Source organism: Pelobates fuscus, chromosome 1 (genome assembly GCF_036172605.1).
Source record: "Pelobates fuscus isolate aPelFus1 chromosome 1, aPelFus1.pri, whole genome shotgun sequence".
Lineage (NCBI taxonomy): Eukaryota > Metazoa > Chordata > Amphibia > Anura > Pelobatidae > Pelobates > Pelobates fuscus.
In genome coordinates, this window is record NC_086317.1 from 408,793,041 (window position 1) to 408,813,448 (window position 20,408).

At 41.0% G+C, this 20,408-nt stretch overlaps 1 protein-coding gene across 1 annotated transcript in view; it reads left to right on the top strand.

Annotated features, from left to right (window-relative positions):
• The window catches only part of VDR (vitamin D receptor), a 145,200-nt gene that overhangs the window by 79,072 nt on the left and 45,720 nt on the right, over positions 1-20,408 (top strand). The window contains exon 2 of the mRNA XM_063444793.1: positions 5,906-6,056. Coding sequence (XP_063300863.1) covers positions 5,908-6,056 — 149 coding nt within the window. The 5' untranslated portion in view covers positions 5,906-5,907. The remainder of the gene's footprint in view (positions 1-5,905; positions 6,057-20,408) is intronic.

A 20,408-nucleotide genomic window follows, 5' to 3' on the forward strand; every position in this document is an offset into this window, starting at 1 on the left:
ACTTGTAGATTATTTCAAGAAATAATCCAGGCACAATAACCACTACAGCTCAGTGAAGTAGTTATGGCGCAAGTAGTGCCAGGATCCCTTCCCAGAGTAAGTAGTCAAACCATTTAAGAACAGTTTGACAACTTACCTGGGGTCTGCTGGGATATAGGGCATAGGAGCAGTGGTATGTGTTAGGGGTGAAGTGTGTGTGAAAGGTGCAGTGTGTGTGTGCGAGTGCGTGAGGGCGGCAGTGTATGTCAGGGTTGCAGTGTGTGTGTTAGGGGGCAGTGTATGTGTGGGGCAGTGTGTGTGTGTGTGAGAGATCTGCAGTGTGTGTGTGTGTGTGAGCGATGCAGTGTGTATGTGAGGGTGGCAGTGTGTGTGAGAGTTGCAGTGTGTGTATGGGAGCAGTGTTTGTGGGGCAGTGTGTGTATGGGGCAGTGTGTGTATGGGTGCAGTGTTTGTGGGGCAGTGTGTGTATGGGTGCAGTGTTTGTGGGACAGTGTGTGTATGGGTGTGCAGTGTGTGTATGGGGGCAGTGCTTGTGGTGCAGTGTGTATGGGGGCAGGGTTTGTGGGGCAGTGTGTGTATGGGTGCAGTGTTTGTGGGACAGTGTGTGTATGGGTGTGCAGTGTGTGTATGGGGGGCAGTGCTTGTGGTGCAGTGTGTGTATGGGGGCAGGGTTTGTGGGGCAGTGTGTGTATGGGGGGCAGTGTTTGTGGGGCAGTGTGTGTATGGGGGCAGTGTGTGTAGTGTGTATATGGGTGCAGTGTTTGTGGGGCAGTGTGTGTATGGGGGACAGTGCTTGTGGTGCAGTGTGTGTATGGGGCAGTGTTTGTGGGGCAGTGTGTGTAGTGTGTGTATGGGGGCAGTGTGTGTATGGGTGTGCAGTGTGCGTATAGGGGGAAGTGTTTGTGGGACAGTGTTTGTGGGGCAGTGTGTGTATGGGTGTGCATTGTGTTTATGGGGGCAGTATTTGTGTGGTAGTGTGTGCAGTGTGTATAGGGGCAGTGTTTGTGGGGAAGAGTTTGTATGGGGGCAGTTTCTGTGGGGCAGTGTGAGTATGGGTGTGCATTGTGTGTATAGGGGGCATTATTTGTGGGGCAGTGTGTGTAGTGTGTGTATGGGGGGCAGTTTTTGTGGGGCAGTGTCTGTGGGGCAGTATGTGTATGGGTGTGCATTGTGTGTATGGGGGCAGTTTGTGTAGTGTGTGTATGGGGGCAGTGTTTGTGGGGCAGTGTGTAGTGTGTGTATGGGGGGCAGTGTTTGTATGGGAGGGAGGAGGGTAGGGAGGCTTTTTAATTATTTTTTTATTTAATAAAATAAATATACTTTATGTCCCCTCCCTTCTTACCTTTACTGGGAGGAGGGGGGACATTTCTGGATCCCCGGTGGTCCGGTGGGGAATCCCTGGTGGTTCCAGTGGTAGGATTGAACTGTAGCCCGCACTCACTCTCGTGAGATTTGGAGCATTGCCGTGGTAACCGCTCCCGGGTCCTCTCTCCCTCTCTTCCCCCGCCAGCTGCCAGAACGGTGCCTGCGGACCGCGGAGGGAGATCTCTGATCTCCCTCCCTGGTCCGCAGGCACATTGCAGGGCTGGCGCTTGGACAATGCCAGCCCTGCATTAGCCGGCAGAGGAGAATCTCAGGGGGGGGGGGGAGATAGCCCCGTTGCCCCCCCAGATCCACCACTGCCCCTAGCTCGCGTGACATTGGCAGCTCAGAACTCTGTTCCTAGCCACCGAATGTCAGTTCTGTGCAAAGACACCATCTTTTGTCGGCATGCATTGCACACTGGGAAACAGGCTTAATAATCTTCCCCCTTACAGGCAGAGCCCTCCTAACCCATCTGTTTTTAATCTTCCCACCTCCTTCCTCCTTCTTCCTCTTCCCCCTCCACTCCCAGAAAGCATAGTGCAAATACATCATTAGACACGTTTGTGCTATATTCGGGGCAATAGAACCTTGCAGAGAGCACTGAAATAGTTCTCCTTGCAGGCTGTGCCCTAGGTGGGTTGTCTTGGCTGAATGGCAGTCATCCTGGTGCGCATTCAGCCTGTGGAATGTTATAATAGTGACCTCTATAATCCTAGTGGGAAAACTACCAATAATGGAGCATTACTTGAACATTATTGCTAAAGCTTTTGAATGAGAGTTTTCTCAAAGTGATGCATATCCTTTTAAGAAAGCAGTCACTAGAAAAATATATTGTAATATCAGGGTGATGTATTTTTGGCTGTTGAGTTCATTCCTTTTTTTTGTGGTGTTACAAAAACCTGTCTAATAGATTTCTGTACCATTTAGGATTAACAGGTGCATGTATTGGTTTAAGGATTTTGGTTTAAACCCTGCAACCTTTAAACTCATAATAGAGATATTGAATTCACTGAATCAATGACTTGAGAGGAAATTGTTCCTCTAAAACTCTATATTCATTGACTTAGAAACAAATCCTGGTATGTTTCATTGTTGACAGGAAAACATCATTTTGCAATTGTCTCTATTGTTAATTTTATACCAGTAGAAACATGCATTGTGAACATTAACTGTGATCTCTGTCCCTTTTATCCTAAAGGGGAAAATGTGTACTTTTCTTTTTAGTTTACATTACATTTGTATTTTTTTTTTATACTAGAACTTTCACTGCTTTTTTTTTTTTTTGCCCAGCATTTAGATTTGCAAACCACTAATTAAACGTGATTGGCATTAGTTATCTCAAAGTACTGTGTTAGTTGTGGAAAGGACAGGTTTAATGTCATTCCATGAAGCAATTGTTCTCATAGTTATTATGGAAATCACATTTAAGAATAATAAAAACCATGAAGTGAATAACCATGCAGAATTAATCGCGATGTGACCACTAATGAAGTACAGCCATATCCCATGTTTTGTTTTTGTGAACAAAGCATTTTTAAAGTTACACTAACACTTAAAACCATAACATGATATTAAAGCAACATTCCGAGCACAATACCCACTACAAAGATAAGGATGAGACAGCGCTAGGTAACTTAAAAGCAGCAACCTATTAAAAGGGGATCCCTCAGACCCTTTAAAACTAGATAAGTAAAAAACAATAGAAAAGGCTGCGCTTACAATAAAAACAAATTCGGAGTAAAGTCCAGAGAAAAAAGAAGAAGAAGGAAGTCCTGCTGTAGTATTTCTGGTGTCAGATGAGCCCTGGTACCTCCCATAGTAAGTAGTGGCATGACAACTTTTCTAGGGTCAACTGAGTGTCACCACCTTGCCTCCAACGAGGAGTGTCTGTTACCTTCACAGTGATAAACACTGCAGTGCAGTGTCGGCCCATTAGCTGAGAGCATAGCTTTGGGTCAGAGCTGTGTGAAGGTGTATGGTAGTCCAAGAGTAATCCATCAAAAAAACACTAATTTAACATATGGAAACAGGGCAGATGCCTCCAGGTCACTGGCTAAAGGGCTTGTGGGCTGCAGTCTTAACATCATAGCTCTTCTGCTAAAGCAGGTGAAGGCGTGTTTGGATATATTTTGGTAGAGTAGTGCAGGAGTGAGGCAAAAATTCTGAAAATATTGGGCTGATCATGACATTTAAGATGAACAATAAATATTGGTTATGAGTGAGGAAAATAACTGTAAATATTTTATGGTGTGTTATTGCTCTAGAACAGTGGTCAGCAACCTATGGCAGATGTGCCATGCCTGGCACTGCAGGTGCTTAGGGATGGTACTCAAGGCTGCCAAAGCCAAACAGGCTTTGACCTATCAGGAGTTCCAGTGAGACTTCAAACACCTGCTAGTGCAAACCGAGATGTAATTGCAGGTGGTGAGGGACAATCCTCAATTTACGTATTGCAGCATTTTCTCAAATCACTTCCTCCCAGCACTTGTGAACGGGAATCCTACTAGAGTAGAGCAGCTCGCAGCAGCTATCGCAGCTTCTGCACTTTTTAAATCCATTTTTCAATTTGCTGTAATTCCCTGTTTCACAATTTCACATCCATATTCTGTGGTTTTCATCATTTTGGAGGTTCTCATGTCCCTCTATTTCTCGTACCAAGATACTGTTACTGTGTGAGAGGTGCCGTAGTCTGAAATATGTGCTTTCTTGTAAATTCACGTGGTTGACTCACCCTTATCAATGTGTCCTGGCACCTCAGGCACCACACACATCATCATTATCACTCTCTCAGTTTGTTAAAGGGGCACTATAGTCACCAGAACAACTACAACTTAATGTACTTGTTCTGGTGAGTATAATCATTATATGCAGACATGTTCATACAAACATTGCCTTTTCAGAGAAAAGGCAGTGTTTACATTGCCTCTAGTGACACCTCCAAGTAGCCACTCCTCAGCTGGCCACTGGAGGTGCTTCCTGGCTCAGTGCTGCACAGTAGGCAGCCCTGCCATTCAGCATCTCCACGCTCTGCATGGGTACACTGAATTTTCCTTTTGAATCCTTGTCCATTGAATCAATGCATCTCTATGAGGAGGTGCTGATTGGCCAAAATGTCGTTTGGCCCTGCTCCCTTGCCGGTTTTAGCTGCTAAAAATCTGCAATTCTGATGTTTTATTACTTTACAAAGTTTTGGGTCATCTGCATCCTTTTTCAAGATCATTCAGAAGTATGTTAAATAGAAGCAGTCCCGAAACAGAACCCTGAGGGACACCACTTACCACTTTTGCCCAGCTTGAAAATTTACCATTAATAATAACCTGTTGTACTCTATCCTTAAGCCAATGTCCTACCAAAGAGTAAGAATACTAATATATTGTGAGGAACCATATCAAATGCCTTGGCAAAATCGAAGTACATCACATACATTGCAGTTAAAGGATTAATTATAGATACATTTTAAACTTCAAGGCTGTAGGTCTTTTTCCTAACAGGGACAGTCTTAAGCCTTTCCAAAGTCTGTAAAATAAGTAGAATTAGATTGTTAGCCTATGTACCACAGGACAATCTCAGTGGCAAAGCACATCATTATTATTATGTTCGTAAAGATATCAGCACAGATACTTGAGGAACATGTTCATTTTCTTCCAATAAAAACACTTCTAGACTTGTTTTTATAAATGTATTAACAGTATAAAACACCAAGTAGTAGCGTAGATGACACTAAATCATTTTATAACATAATTTAATAAAAATACAAGACTCTTCCAAGAGTCCAAGATAAAGATTCTATTTGTCTGCATGACATGCATTAGGAAAGACTATTCAGAAGTGGACTTACCGTACCTTTTGCTGTGTGGGAGTTATTTTTTACACAATCAACTGTCAACAGCTGTAGATCTGCCACCCTATTTTTCCAAATACTTTTTTGTTCTTTTGTTTATATTTTCTTAAGAGCTAATAGCAGTATATTTACAAATGATATGCAGAAGCCTAAATTGCTTCAGTGTGAATAGTTTTGAATAGTAACTCAAAGCAACAAGCCAATGTATGTAGACAGCATTTAGGTAGCATTCACAGCATCCTTAATGGTTTATAGTATTAAAATAAATGGATACTGCGTGATCTACATTATATGTATAATGATGCATGTAAATAATATATAATAAAAAAAGACTAAAAACCTGTTAAAAAAGACCAACTTTATTTATTTTTTCTTTTAAGAAGAAGATAAAAAAATCTGCATCCGTTTCTGATTTATTTTTATTTTATTTATTTTTTATAAAAATTGGTCATGTTGTCTGTTTTAAAAGGTAGGACAACACAAAAGTGGTCAGAAAGATAAAACCTTTTCCTTTAAAGGCCAACTTTCCAAGTCTAAATAACTCAATGAAATAAATTAAGCACGCAATTATAAAAAAATGTTTAAGAGAGCAGACACAACAATATTTTAATATTTTTACAAACCATAAATATATGATGAACTGCATCATAGGAGATTGTAAATATTTTTGACTGATTTAAGTATTGAATTCAATTTCAGTCATGGAGTACACAGCAGCAGGAGCATCCATGTGTAATCCTGATATGGAATTTGATCGGAACGTACCTCGAATATGTGGTGTATGTGGCGACAAGGCGACTGGCTTTCACTTTAATGCAATGACGTGTGAGGGATGCAAAGGTTTCTTCAGGTGAGTGATGTCTGAGTATATAATATTTCCAATTTGTGTCTTCGCTTAACTTTTTGATGTTATTGGAGGCCAGCGTGATACATTAACATTATTTGTTGCATGTTTATGATTTAATAAGTAAAAAGTTTCTAAAAAGGCGTATGTCCATTACTAGCATAACTTTTGAAATAAATAGCGTTGCAAAATAGTCACAACATTTGTAATTCTGTAAAATGTTATTTTCTAATTCCAACAGCAATACAGACTATAAGAGGGATTATTAAACTCCATCCATTAATAGTTATAAATATAAAGATATAAAATGCATTGCACAGACATACTAGGACAATAGACCACATATTGTCATTTCTTTCTACACAAACTATATTGCACACACCAGAGTGATTCACTTTAATCTTGGTACTTTAATGAAAAGCCACTTTAAAGAGGAATTGTCGCTTCTGTTGGATTCATACCTTTGAAAATAGATTGAAAATTAGCTAAAATTTGTGTTTACTTCTTTTTAATTGAATGTTCTGTTTTTTTGGACTGTGTATTAAACATTTAGCAAATTACATTATAATCCAGTTCAGACAAGGCAAAGCCAGTGCAAAAATTATGAATGAAAAGGAGAAATAGCAACATCGTATGCATCCTCTAAGCTGCCTGCCAGTTGCAGGATCAAACGCTGTGTGGAATTTTACTTTGAATTTTATTGTTCACTCCTCACAAATACAACTTTGTTCAAAATAGTGACATCTGGGGTGGAGCCTAGCCGGTAAACGGAGCAGATGTGTATTGCCAGTGCTCTTGACTTTTGGCAGTTTTTGGGGCATCTACTCCAGCTTTTAAGCGACTTAATCTACTCACAGATACCTCTCAGATTGGGCATGCCCTACTAAATAGCCTGACACTTCACACGAGGCCACAGTCTGCAGGTTACACGAGGTACTGATTGCGGCCTGCCACAGATGGGGTTGAGGAGAGGCGGCTGATCTCCTTAAGCTTCAATCCTCCAGCCTGTTATCCCGGGTACCACTGGGCTATTCTGCACCAACTACACTGCTCCTACCTTGTACCGCAAGTTCGCCGCAGCACTCTGCAAAAAAGATGGCGGCTTCCCCATGATTGGCTGAGCAGGGTCTGCGTACATCCCATGAGCCTCATCAAGGCTCTACTGCAAGCATGCTTCTACGCCTACATGAAATTTTCCAGATCTTCTGGATGAGGATCCTGGAATGACAGGAGCTGGCTTACCAACACAGCAAGGGGGTCGAGAGGAGAGCAAGCTGCCGAAGCCAGTTGGATCTCCTCAAGGTGATACTGTTGCTCAAGCACCCCACACATCGTTTACCCACCGTTCTAGGCCGAGAACCATCCCAGGCACAGCCTCACTGCATCGACCTCCTACACAGAGGACAACACGCCGCCTGCGATTGGCAACACCTGGAAGGGGGAAGGACTTGGCCCCTGAGCGCACCCGAGTCTGAGGGTATATAATGCCGCCCCTCATACAGGCCTAGAGCCATGGAAGAGCCATGTCATGGCGCGAAACCGCAGTTCCCTACCCGAACTTTCTAAGCTGCATGCCTCCTTTGCCAGTCTTAGGGATCGGCTGATCCACCTGCAATAAGGGCGGCCATCGTGTATTCTGCAACACATATCTGAATTATTATTTTTTATATATATTTTTTATGCTTTAATGTTTATTTTCATGTGTTTCTGAGCTACCCTTTCTTAAAGTTACATAGGCTGAAAAGAGACATGTGTCCATCAAGTTCAACCTTCCTCACAATTGTTTTTTTGCTGTTGATCCAAAAGAAGGCAGAAAACCCCAGTTTGAAGCACTTCCAATTTTGCAACAAACTAGGAAAATAATTCCCTATTGACCCCAGAATGGCAGTCAGATTAATCCTTGGATCAAGAAGATTACCTTACATTGAAAAATTATATCCTTGAATATTCTGTTTTTGCAAGTATGCATCTAGTTGCTGTTTGAACATCTGTATGGACTCTGATAAAACCACTTCTTCAGGCAGAGAATTCCATATCCTTATTGTTCTTACGGTAAAAAACAAATTTCCTTTGCCTTAGACTAAATCTTCTTTCTTCCAGTGTAAATGCATGACCTCGTGTCCTATGTAAAGTCCTGTTTGTGAATAGATATACACATAATGGTTGTATGTTATCATATCCCCTCTGAGGCAAAGTTTTTCCTAACTAAAGAGATTTAAATTTGTTAACCTTTCTTCATAGCTAAAATGTTAAATTCCTCTGCCCGCCTCTGTACTGTTTCTAATGCCATAATATCCTTTAGAACAGGTGCCCAAAATTGCACAGCATATTCAATATGTGGTCTTACCAGTGATTTATAAACAGGCAAAATGATCTTCTCATCCCGAGAATTAATGCCATTTTCATGCATGACAATACCTTACTGGCCTTAGCCACTGCTGATTGACATTACACATTGTTGCATAGTTTGTTGTCTATAACAATTACGAAGTTCTTCTCATGTGTGGTTATCTCTAATTCGCTTCCATTAAAGGGACACTATGGTCACCTGAACAACTTCAGTTTAATGGGGTTGTTCAGGTGAGTACAATAGCTCCCTGCAGCCTTTTTCATGTCAACACTGTATTTTCTAAGAAAATACAGTGTTTATATTAGAACCTAGGAACACCTCCAGTGGCAGTCACTCAGATGGCCATCAGAGGGACTTCCGAGTCAATTCCTGCCTGATTCGCATTCATCATGTTTGACATCTTCAAGCTTGGCTGAAGACATCAAACGTGCTATCAGGACACAGGAGGCACTGTGAACATGCCTGTGTCCTGTAGTAACCCGGAGCCTGTAAGCAATCAGAGCCGACAGTGTGGGAGAGAACGATCTCCTGCACACAGCATCGGCTCGAGCTGACAGGCAGAAGGCAGGAGGATGCAGACATCTACTGACTGCAAACAGTAAGTACACTTATTTTAAAAATTGAGTGTGAGTGTGAGAGACAAGAGATAGATAGAAGAAATATAGATAGATAGGTAGTGTGTGTATGATTAACAATATTTATTTACAATTTGTGTTTGTATGCAAACACTATGTATAGAGATCTATATATATATGTATAATGTTTGCATACAAACTTTTGGCTTAGGAGGGTTGCGGTAGGAGGGGGGCTGGCATAAACAGTGAGCTGAGCTGTCATTCAATGCCGCTCTATGAAGATCCCAGATTGGTGAAGCGCGAAGCTACGCATGCGCAGCAGAAAGTGATGACGCTTCTTAAAGAGTCCTGCTATATTGTCATTTTGACGAAAAAAAGGGGGCACGGTTTGTCGAGGAGCTCGGCGCTGCAATGGAGGTAAGTTTTAATGATAAAAAGCACTCTGATTTTTTTTTTTTTTTTTATTGGGAAGCTAATATAAAAGCAAGAAAGAAGGCTAGGGGACCTGTCTTTCTTGCTTTTATATGTTGACTATAGTGCTCCTTTAAGAGTATAAGTTGCTTGTGCATTCTTTACGCTGAAGTGCATAACTGCATTTTTCTACATTAAATTTACCGGTAATCTGCCATTTGAGTGCCCAGTCCTCCAGTCTATCTAAATTCCTCTGCAGCAAAGTAATATCTTGCTCACATTGAATTACTTTACAGAGCTTTGTGTCACCTGCAAACACTAAAACATGACTTTCAATACTTTTTTTCAAGATCATTTATAAACATGTTAAATAAAAGGGGTCCCAGAACAGAACCATGAGGCACACCACTTGCCAACTCTGTCCAGCTTGAAAATGTACCATTAATGACAACTCTTTGTACTCTATTTTTAAGCCAATGTTCTACTCAAGAACAAGAATTTACATTTAGAACAATTTCTTTAAGTTTGAACACTAATCTATTGTGTGGAACTGTATCAAATGCCTTGGCAAAATCCAAGTAGATCACATCCACTGCAACACCTTGATCTATACTTCTACTCACTTCTGCATAGAATGCAATCAAGTTAGTTTGACATGACCTGTGCTTTATAAAACCATGCTGATTTTTGCTGATAACCATGTTCTTCTCAAGGAATTCTTGAATATTATCCCTTAATAACCTTTCAAATATTTTCCCAGCCACAGAAGTTAAGCTCACAGGTTTATAATTTCCAGGCAAGGATTTCGAACCCTTTTTGAATATAGGATCCACATCTACCTTCCTTCAATCCTCCATAACACTTCCTAAAAAGAATTTTGAAAGATTAAAAACAGAGGTTCACTTTTTTTTCCCACACTTGGTTCCTTAAGTACTCGTGGATGAATACCGTCAGATCTATTCTTTATGAAATACTTATTTTGCAGGGGGCGGGGCAGTGCACTTAAATAGTTGTTGCTCTCCACTCTCAAAATGTACCTTAAACTAAATTTAATCTTATACATGTTGTATATTTTTAATGTAGACACATGATTGGTATGTTTGAAGAACCCACATCACTCAACACAGTGTAGTATGATTTTCCTATTTTGAGTGCTTTCTTAATGTGAATTTTGAGCTTCTCCTCTCCTAACCACTAGTGGAGGGAAGTGTGGGTAATTGTCTTTTTTATATGTCCACACTGACAGCCCACTTATATTGTAATATTTGATTTTCTTTTTCAAGATAATCAAGTGGAACGGTTTTGCTGTCCATCTTACCACATTTGGCCTTTGGACTTTAATGATAGAAATAAAATAAAATTTCCACTTTAAATTAACTATAAACTAAGCAAAATCATTATATAGTTAAGCTCCCAATAAAAACAAAAGCCAAGTACATTATCCTTACAAATACAAACACATTTTCCCAAGGGTGCCATTTACAATGTGTGTATTTAGAAGAAGCCCATTTCACAACTACAACAAGTCCTCACTTGCCAAAAGTGATATCAGATCAGGGGGAGGAGAAATAGATTTTTTGAATGGTGTATTAAACTGCAATGTGTACTGACCCAAATTGACCTTGGGCAAGTAATATTATCCCTGTGCCCAACAAGCGCCCAAATTAGATTGCTTAGGTTTTGTAACATTCCCAGTTACAGTTTACTCTGGGTATTTATAGATTGCTTTGCAATGGGAATGAAGGCTTTATTGATAATAAACTTTGGCCAATAGAGGCTAAACAGAGCAAACACCACAAGCCTAACCACGTTTGCCAAACATAGTGCATTGCTTGGTATGGGCACACATATTAAATTAAGTCTGTCCTAAACTCCCTGTATGTTGTACTGATAGAACTTTTGATAACGTCTTTAAAAAAGATGGTTTAACAAGGACATCATGGCCCCCATACACACACACTGCCCCCACACACACCATACACATTCACATACCACCCCCCCACACACATTGCCCCACGCACATACACTGCCTACCCATACACACATTGCCCCACACACCCTACACATTCACACACTACACCCCCACCCACACACACACTGAACCTTTCACACACACTGCACCCCTCACACATTGCACCACTCACACATCACTGCTCCTATGCCCTACTACAGCCCCATATCCCAGCAGACCCCAGGTAAGTTGTCAAACTGTTTTTAAACAGTTTGACTACTCACTCTGGGAGGGGGTCGTGGCACTCTTGGCACCATAACCACAAGATCAGGCTCTGGATCCATCCCTGCATCATGGTATATGTGCACTAAACATTTGTTTGGTCACTGTTAAGTCAACATACCCCATTGTTTTGTTTTTGTTTTTGTTTTTTAAAAATCTCAATTTTTCATTTTATTTGTTCATGAAGTTACAAACATGCAGGTACCAGCTTGACAACAGGTACCAGCTTGATCAAGCATGACCTGACCATCAATATTATGGCAAATGGCAGAACTGCACCTTTTGAGTTAACGTAATAGAGAAAATCTCAAGCATAATATGTCAGTAAACAGGTCAGACATTCAGAGAGTGTTTAGATAGTATGGTTGGGATTACATGATAGTAGAGAATGGCAGAGATTGTCAAGATCACTGCACTGTGTGTTTGAAACAAATAACATAATAAAAAATAAAAATCAAGCAATTCAGATATGTCTACTTGGTGTTTGGCTATTAGGACTTGAGCACGTAAACACCAAAGAGGAAACTCTTCACTGCACGTGTCATCAGAGTTATACTCCATGCGCGTCTTGGTAGTGAGTACGCTATCTACTGGGCCATACTACAGTATTATAGCATAGATAACTTCAGAGTATCCTTAGACATTATAGTGTCCGTATAGTGTCCGAACACGGCATTCTAAAGTTAATGCAAGAATACTCAGTACTGTAATAGGTATAAAGAAGAGCTAACATTAAAAAAACAAACAAACGTTTAGCTAAAAGGAAATTCCTGTGCCAAAGACACCCCTTAACACTACCTTCACCACCATCAGAGTAGGTATCAGGCTGTGGCCTCAGTTAGGGTTAATAATGTTAACTATTAGTATATAAGAACAAACTATATGTTTGATGTGGTCTATGGCAAACTATCTCTTGATACTGTAGGTTTTAGACTTAGTAGGGTGACCATGCCTGGCCAGGCTCAAATTGGCATTGCAGTGTGGTTACAGGCACTCCTTCAGGTTACCACAACGGGTAATATTCATGTATAGCCACCCTGAGGAGCTACCCATTGGACAAATTAAGAGCCACCTCGCTTAGCATAGTACACCACAGAATGTTGTGCACTTGGTTGTGCGACCCAGAACTAAAAAACGAAAACTGTTAAAAATCAAACCTAATATGTTCAGAGTCCCTTGGGACCTCAATTGAGATCAGTCTCTGTGTCAGAGTGGAGAGCCCCACAGAGGGACCTGCAGCCTTGGCAATTAGTTCCTCCCCATCTTTGGTTTGTCTCCTGCCGGGAATGCGGCCCCTTCTGTCCATTATAAGGGGGTAATTGCAGGGCACAAAGAAATTCCGTCGGGCTTTTGTCGGCCGCCAGGGTCAGCATCATGTCTTTGCGAGGCACCACCAATGTTCCTGAAGCTTCCCAACGGTACCATGCTGTGTTCCCTTAAAAGCTTTGTGACCGGCATAAATCTGCGCCTCTCCATCAGAACTGAGAATGTCAAATCGTCAAAGCCCGTAATGGTGGGTTGAGTCCTGAAAAGGGGTTGTAAAGCCGTTTTGACAGCAATGTCTCGAGTGACCGCAATGATATCTCTGGGTGCATCCGTAGGGGTGGTCTGAGCCCTTCTGATTTGGAACACTGTGAGACTAGGCAATGCCTCGCTGGCACATTTCACCCCCAGTGCCCCAGTGACCTTATTGGCAAAGTCTAGCAAGGCCTCCAGGCCCACCATTTCCAGGGCCATTCGTATCCTGACGTTCCTCCGGTGGGGCTGTGCTTCTAGCAAGGCATCAGGGCGGCTGAGTTGCTGTACCCATTGAGACAGAATTTCCACCCGGTTTTTAGTCTCCGTGATCCGGCCCTCCCATGCCTCCTCTCGGGTCTCCACCACAGTTATTAGTTGGGTTAGGCCCCCCATCTCAGCCTGTACACCCACCAGATCTGCCTTCCATACCTCCCGGAGATCTAGAAGGAGCCTATTAATATTGCCCTTAGTGAACGGAAAGGCATCAGTGTCTGAGTCGGTCTTTCTGTATACTCCGCTCTGGACCTGTGAGGCAGTGGGTCTCTCTTCGTCTTGGGAGAAGTCTGAATCATTTGAGCCTTGTGGCCTTTCCTGTGCCATTTTAGGCTGGGCCTGCGGTTGCAGTCTGTCGAAGGACCAACGTATGTCTAGTCAGCGGGAGCCCTCTGATTGAGCTATCTTGCGATGTTTGCGAACCACCTCTCTGTAGGGGGGTTCACGTCCGTGTTTGTCTAATTTTATCTCAAATCTTTTCTGTGGCATTCAAGGTATTTGCGGTTAGGAAGCCAGAGCTCCATATTAATTATTATTATTATTATTATTATTATTATTATTATGATATTTATATAGCGCCGTCAAATTCCGCAGCGCTTTACAATGGGTGGACAAACAGACATGTAGTTGTAACCAGACAAGTTGGACACACAGGAACAGAGGGGTTGAGGGCCCTGCTCAATGAGCTTACATGCTAGAGGGAGTGGGGTAAAAGGACACACAAAGGTAAGGATGGTATTAGACTAGTGACAGTTGCAGAAGAGGAATCATATAGACACATCTGGTTTGTTGCACTGCTAGCCACGCCCATCGCAGATAAGGATTTTGATGTAAAGAATATTTATTTTAGGAGCTAGGATTCTGCGTCTGCAAAAAACTAACCAACTTATTTTTTGGGTGTATTTTCCATGTCTATGACTTCTGTGAGGAAATGTCAATTTTAACAGACCCCATTGTTAAATACATTTTTTTTTTTAAAACAGCAAAAATTCTGTGGCAGAAAAAGCTCTATCGTCCACACACCTAATGTTCCCAACTATTATATATGGCTAAAATAAATTAGTATAACATACATAATAGCAAAACTTATTTGTTTTTTTCAAATCATATTTCATATAAATTGCATACATATTGATATACTTCATTTGATGATTGTACATTATTTAACAAAATGAGACTTTTTTTTTTCATGTAAATATCCTTTACATAATTTAGCAACTGTAATTACACCAACCATTTAAGTGCTAGTGCTGTATTGCTAATTACCTCCTTCAGACAGAGTACCTTACAGCATAAACCAATTAATAAAAACTGAAAACAAATGTTTGGCAACAACTAACAATTTTCTCTGTTATTGGGATTGACAAATTATTATTTTTTACCTGCCTACACTTGGTAGATTTATAATCTAAATGTCAAAACAGAGTGGCTGGTATTAAGGGTGCTACTGTATATAATAATGTTTTACTTGCACATCTCTACATAACAGTGTTCTTATCTATCCTCACTAATACACAAATATGTCCAATACAGCCCACCCCATACACTCAGATGAAGATCTGTGTCTATCCTCCCGCACCCCTGACACTTACTCTCAAGACATTTCTAGGACTGCACCGTTCATATGGAACTCCCTTCTCTCCTCTAATATACTAACCATGAGTAGACCATTGAATTGCTAAATTAAGTTGGCCATTTTTGCTTGCATTTCTTTCAAGTCACAATAACTTACTGTTTAGTGAATCGTTCCCTATGTATTCCATGAAAATACATTCAGCCCTGTGTGATTTCTTAGTATTCAAGGTAACTTGCTATTCATAGGTATAAAATAGGATACACCTTTTTTTTTTTTTTTCTTGTGGCTGTTTTTTTTTATTGTGTTTGAATATACTCTCACAGCATGTCAACCATTTTCTTCTCAGCATGCACACTGCAGTGAAATAACTAGACTGTAAACAGTAATGAATGTTGAACCATGCTTCATACGGTAATTAAGTTGGATATGGGGCAAGTCATACACTTTTATGACAGTGTTTAATAGGTGAGATGTCACATACTCCAGGGAAAATATAACCATCAGCATTTACTATCATAAAGATACTGTATTTTTTCAATAATAAACAATAGTGGTATGAGAGCACTTTTATTTTTCTTACGGTTGCAAGGACTCTGGCTCCACCTTCTCGGGTTTGACATCAGCAAATCAACAAAAAAGAGATTCCATCAGTCCTTATTTTGAAAAAAACATTTCTCTTTATTGACAAAACAGCAATGTTTTAACTGTGTGTCTTTATCAAGCAATGTGGACCCCTCCCCAAGCCACACTTGGTTTATACCATCTTAATCACCACACAATTAATCACATACCACAATTAATCACATGATCAAGTAAGGCATGTGCAAAGCCCAACAGTGATAGTTTCCATAGTGATATAACCATTGTTATGTAAACAATATCAAAGTGCATCAACAACATCACAGAAAAATCACCCAAGGCAATGAGATATATAAAGTGCGTAATACATCTGTATGCATGTAATAGATCGGTATCCAGAAATGAGGATTATAGTGCATATTGCAAATACATATTAAAAATATACTTACCGTATATACTCGAGTAAGTTTTTCGGCACATTTTTTGTGCTGTAAAACCCCCACTCGTCTTATACTCGAGTCAATGTCTGTATTATGGCAACATTGCCATAATACAGACGAGGACCGCCGGGCTCATTACAAGCCCGGCGGTCCTGTTGGGGGCTGGCAGCGAGCTGCTACTTACCTTTCCTGCAGCTCCTGTCAGCTCCCTTCTCCTCCGTGCCCGCCAGCTCCCTTCTGCTCCACTGTAAGTCTCGCGAGAGCCGCGGCGTCTGAGTGTTGCCAAGGGTGATTTACAGTGGAGCTGACAGGGGAGCTGACTGGCACGGAGGAGAAGGGAGCTGACAGGAGCTGCAGGAAAGGTAAGTAACAGCTTGCTGCCAGCCCCCCTCCTGCACAGTACACACCACTGGACCACCAGGGAATGAGAGCCCCCCTCACTGGCCATGTATCAAGCAGGGAGGGGGATGAAAAAATATAATTACAATTTAAAAAATATTAAAATAAAATAAAAATATTAATCATATATATATAAATAAATAATATTAAAATAATAATTTAAAAAATAATAAAAATGCCCACCCCCCACCAAAGCTCTGCAGCACATACACACACTACACTCATACACACACACTGCACTCATACATACACACACACACTGCACTCATACATACACACACACACACTGCACTCATACATACACACACACACTGCATTCATACATACACACACACACACTGCATTCATACATACACACATTGAATTCATTATATACACACACTGTAAATAAATATTCAATTAATATAATTTTTGGGGGATCTAATTTTATTTAGAAATTTACCAGTAGCTGGTAAACCCTAGTCTTATACTCAATACATCAATACATTTACAAAGTCAATACATTTTCCCATTTTTGGGGGGTAAAATTAGGGGTCTCGACTAATACTCGAGTATATAAGGGAAATGCTTGAAGTTTTTGAACATACACAAAATTTTAAAATTTTAACACTTAATATGTATCCTATACAGATTATATTTATTTTAACTAGAAATGTTTAAACACCAGTAAAGGAGAGGTAGATCATTTGGGAAATGCATTTCTATCTTTATTATTTGGATTTTAGTTTTCACACATATATACACTGACACACAGATGCACACACCTTGACACATATGAAATAAAGAAAAAACATTGACCTAGGAGCCATAAGTTTAACCCATAGGTCAGTGTTTGAGGGGAAAAAAAGCCCCAATAACTCTTCCCAATGGGGAATAACCCACAAATTATAAATAATAGAAAAGTATGGAACCAAAGGTCCCTAGTAGAAGAGTTATTCAGAAGAAATCCCTATCTTTAATAATCCTAAGGGTATAGACAGTAAAATAGACAGGAAAACAAATAGAGGAGCCAGGGTAGAGGGGGTGAGTATGACTGAATACACACAAACCCTAATAATTCCTTAACAGAGAAATTTTGTTGAAGGCTAATAATTAAGCTTAAATCAAATAACATACAGAAACTAGATAGAGGAAAAAGTGGGTACCTAGATAGAGATAAAGGTACCTAGATAGAGGAAAAAGTGGGTAAGTGAATAAGAAACTCCCACCAAAACCTAATCCCATAAGGGTCCACTCACTAGGAGAGGATCCTATAGCTAAGTACCTCGGCACTGTGACAATCACAAATGCCTACCTATTACCCTGTTCCCTTCCTGACTAAGTAGCAAAAAGACAAATTAAATTAAATCCATAACGTGCTACCTAAATGAAAAGAAAATGCAATTGAAAAGAAAAGAAATAAATAAAACTCGACGCGCGTTTCGGCGTGCTAACACGCCGTCGTCAGGAGTAATGCACTGCGGTGTAACTTTGTTCATTTTTATACACATTGTAACGATCATGGTTGCCAGGTGTGTAGCCCACGTGTGTGCACTACGTCACTTTACCCGTCCGCTGATTGGTCAGAAATTATCAGTGTATCCTGATTGGTGTCCTTTCCGGACCATGTGACCAGGGGGCGTGTCGGTAGGTAAAGTGGGGCCCACATGGGGAGTCCATCAAGTTGAGTAGGAGTGGTATAAATACGTCACTTAGTGACGATACCATCAGTCTTAATAGCCCTCCCACTAAGTGGGACGGCGCCTGCATAGAGGAGACCCGCGTCAAGGAAAAGGGGAGTGTCATAACTCCGTTACCTCGGTAACGAAAAAGACAGTCCCTTGTGAACTCCTACATTCTCTAGGACATCGTAAATGCTCAGTTTCCTTACAGTTTCTGTATGTTATTTGATTTAAGCTTAATTATTAGGCTTTAACAAAATTTCTCTGTTAAGGAATTATTAGGGTTTGTGTGTATTCAGTCATACTCACCCCCTCTACCTTGGCTCCTCTAATTTTTTCCTGTCTATTTTACTGTCTATACCCTTAGGATTATTAAAGATATGGATTTCTTCTGAATAACTCTTCTACTAGGGACCTTTGGTTCCATACTTTTCAAACACCTTGACACACAAACATACACACTGGCACAAACACACCGACACACCGATACAAACACCTTGACACACAAACATATACACTGGCACAAACACATACACACTGACATGCAGATACACACACACTGATACACACACACACTGATACACACACACAAACAGAAACACACAGTGACACATACACACCTTGGCACTCAGATATACAAACTGTCAGGTACACATTGACATACAGATACACACACTGGCACATACACAAACTCAGGCTCACACATTGGCATACAGATAAACACAGTGACACATGCACACCTTAACACACAGATGTATAAACACACACACAGGTCATAATGTTTATATTTGCAATCACCCTCGTGTAAGGTTATCTTTTTTCTGTAGGAGGGTGACTTGCTTGGAGTGCTGCTGGGGCTGAAGTGCTGTTGGATGCTGCTGGGGGCAGAAGTGCTGCTGCTGGGGGCTGGAGTGCTGTTCTCTCCCTTCTCCTGCCTTCTCTCCTGTCCTGCTCAGCGCACTTTTTGCCTGGGAGGAAGTGACATGCTATCAGTTCCTCCCAGCATCCCACATTACAGAGGCATGGTCGCGTTCTTAAACGACCATGGTGTCTGACCGGGCCCCTGTTAAACGATGCCAATCATGTGGCCCTAAGTTCATGAGCCACCCATTGGGAAAATCTTTGCGGAACCCCAATTTTGTTATCGCGGAACCCTAGGGAACACCAATTAGGAAAAGCTGCCCTAGACAAAACCATGACTAGACAAAGACCCCTTTGTGGGTCAAAACGTTGCCCTTGTGTGTGCTGTTGCCAAATAAATTGAAGAGCTGATCACTGAAAAATAATTATTGGAGTGCTGAACCCTTTTCTATGTGTTGGACTTCTGAACCCAATGTCTGAAGAGAACTACTTTTTATTTATTTTTTTCCTCCTTCTTTTCTCCTGGACCTATTAGCGTGTGCTGTTTTTTTTTTATAAATTTTTTTTTTTTTTTTTTTTATCGAAGGCAGCTGGTTGACTTGAAATGAATAGGTTAATGACTTCTGGCAAAAGGTAAGTAGGGACATGAATTCTCAGCCATGGTTGAATTAAGTGCACATTGGGCTCAGTGCTGACAATTATAATGGGCCTAATTACAGAAGCTTATCGACAGAAAACACTTAAACTCATTTTATTGGGGGAAATTAAGTCAGATATAGAAAAAGGGACCAAGTTGAACCTTTGTTGCTTTGGTATAGCACATGTAGTTACAATGAATCTGATCCTAGAATCTTATATGTTATTCACATATTACCAAATTAAGTCCCCAAAAGGTTTTTCTTGTTGTAAGAACTTTTTATGGAACAGGAAAAATTACCGGCTGGGGTATTCGTGTTTGGGGTGGAATCGGGCTTGAGTAATAAATTGGAATAATTCTAGTAAAGCATGGATAGAATTTGAACAAAAGGCTTTTAACATACCCATTATGGTGGGTCCTTCGTTATGTAAAACTCAATCGGTTTTAGAAGGTAAACCTCATCCTACGGCGGGGTGCACCTGTAAAACTATAAGGACATGTGTAAGCAGGAAGATAGTTCCCTCAGGGTTTAGAGAGAGGGGCTATCCAGAGGGTTTTTTTCTCCCTGTGGTCCCATACCCCAGATTAGGTAATGTTTTTGTTAGATTATAATAGAGTATCAATGGATACCGGTCAGTTTGAGAACTACTTTCATATTATACTAATGCCAGTGGCCTACATATCGCTGTTGCAGGGGTCGCAGCTGCGACTGGGCCCATCACTCTAGGGGGCCTGGCCGCCCTGTGGACCCCTGCGACCAGGTACCTGTGCGGGGCTGCCATTCAAGGGGTTCATCGGGTGGCCCATGCTGTTAAGGCCACCCGATGGAGATGGATTGTCAGGGG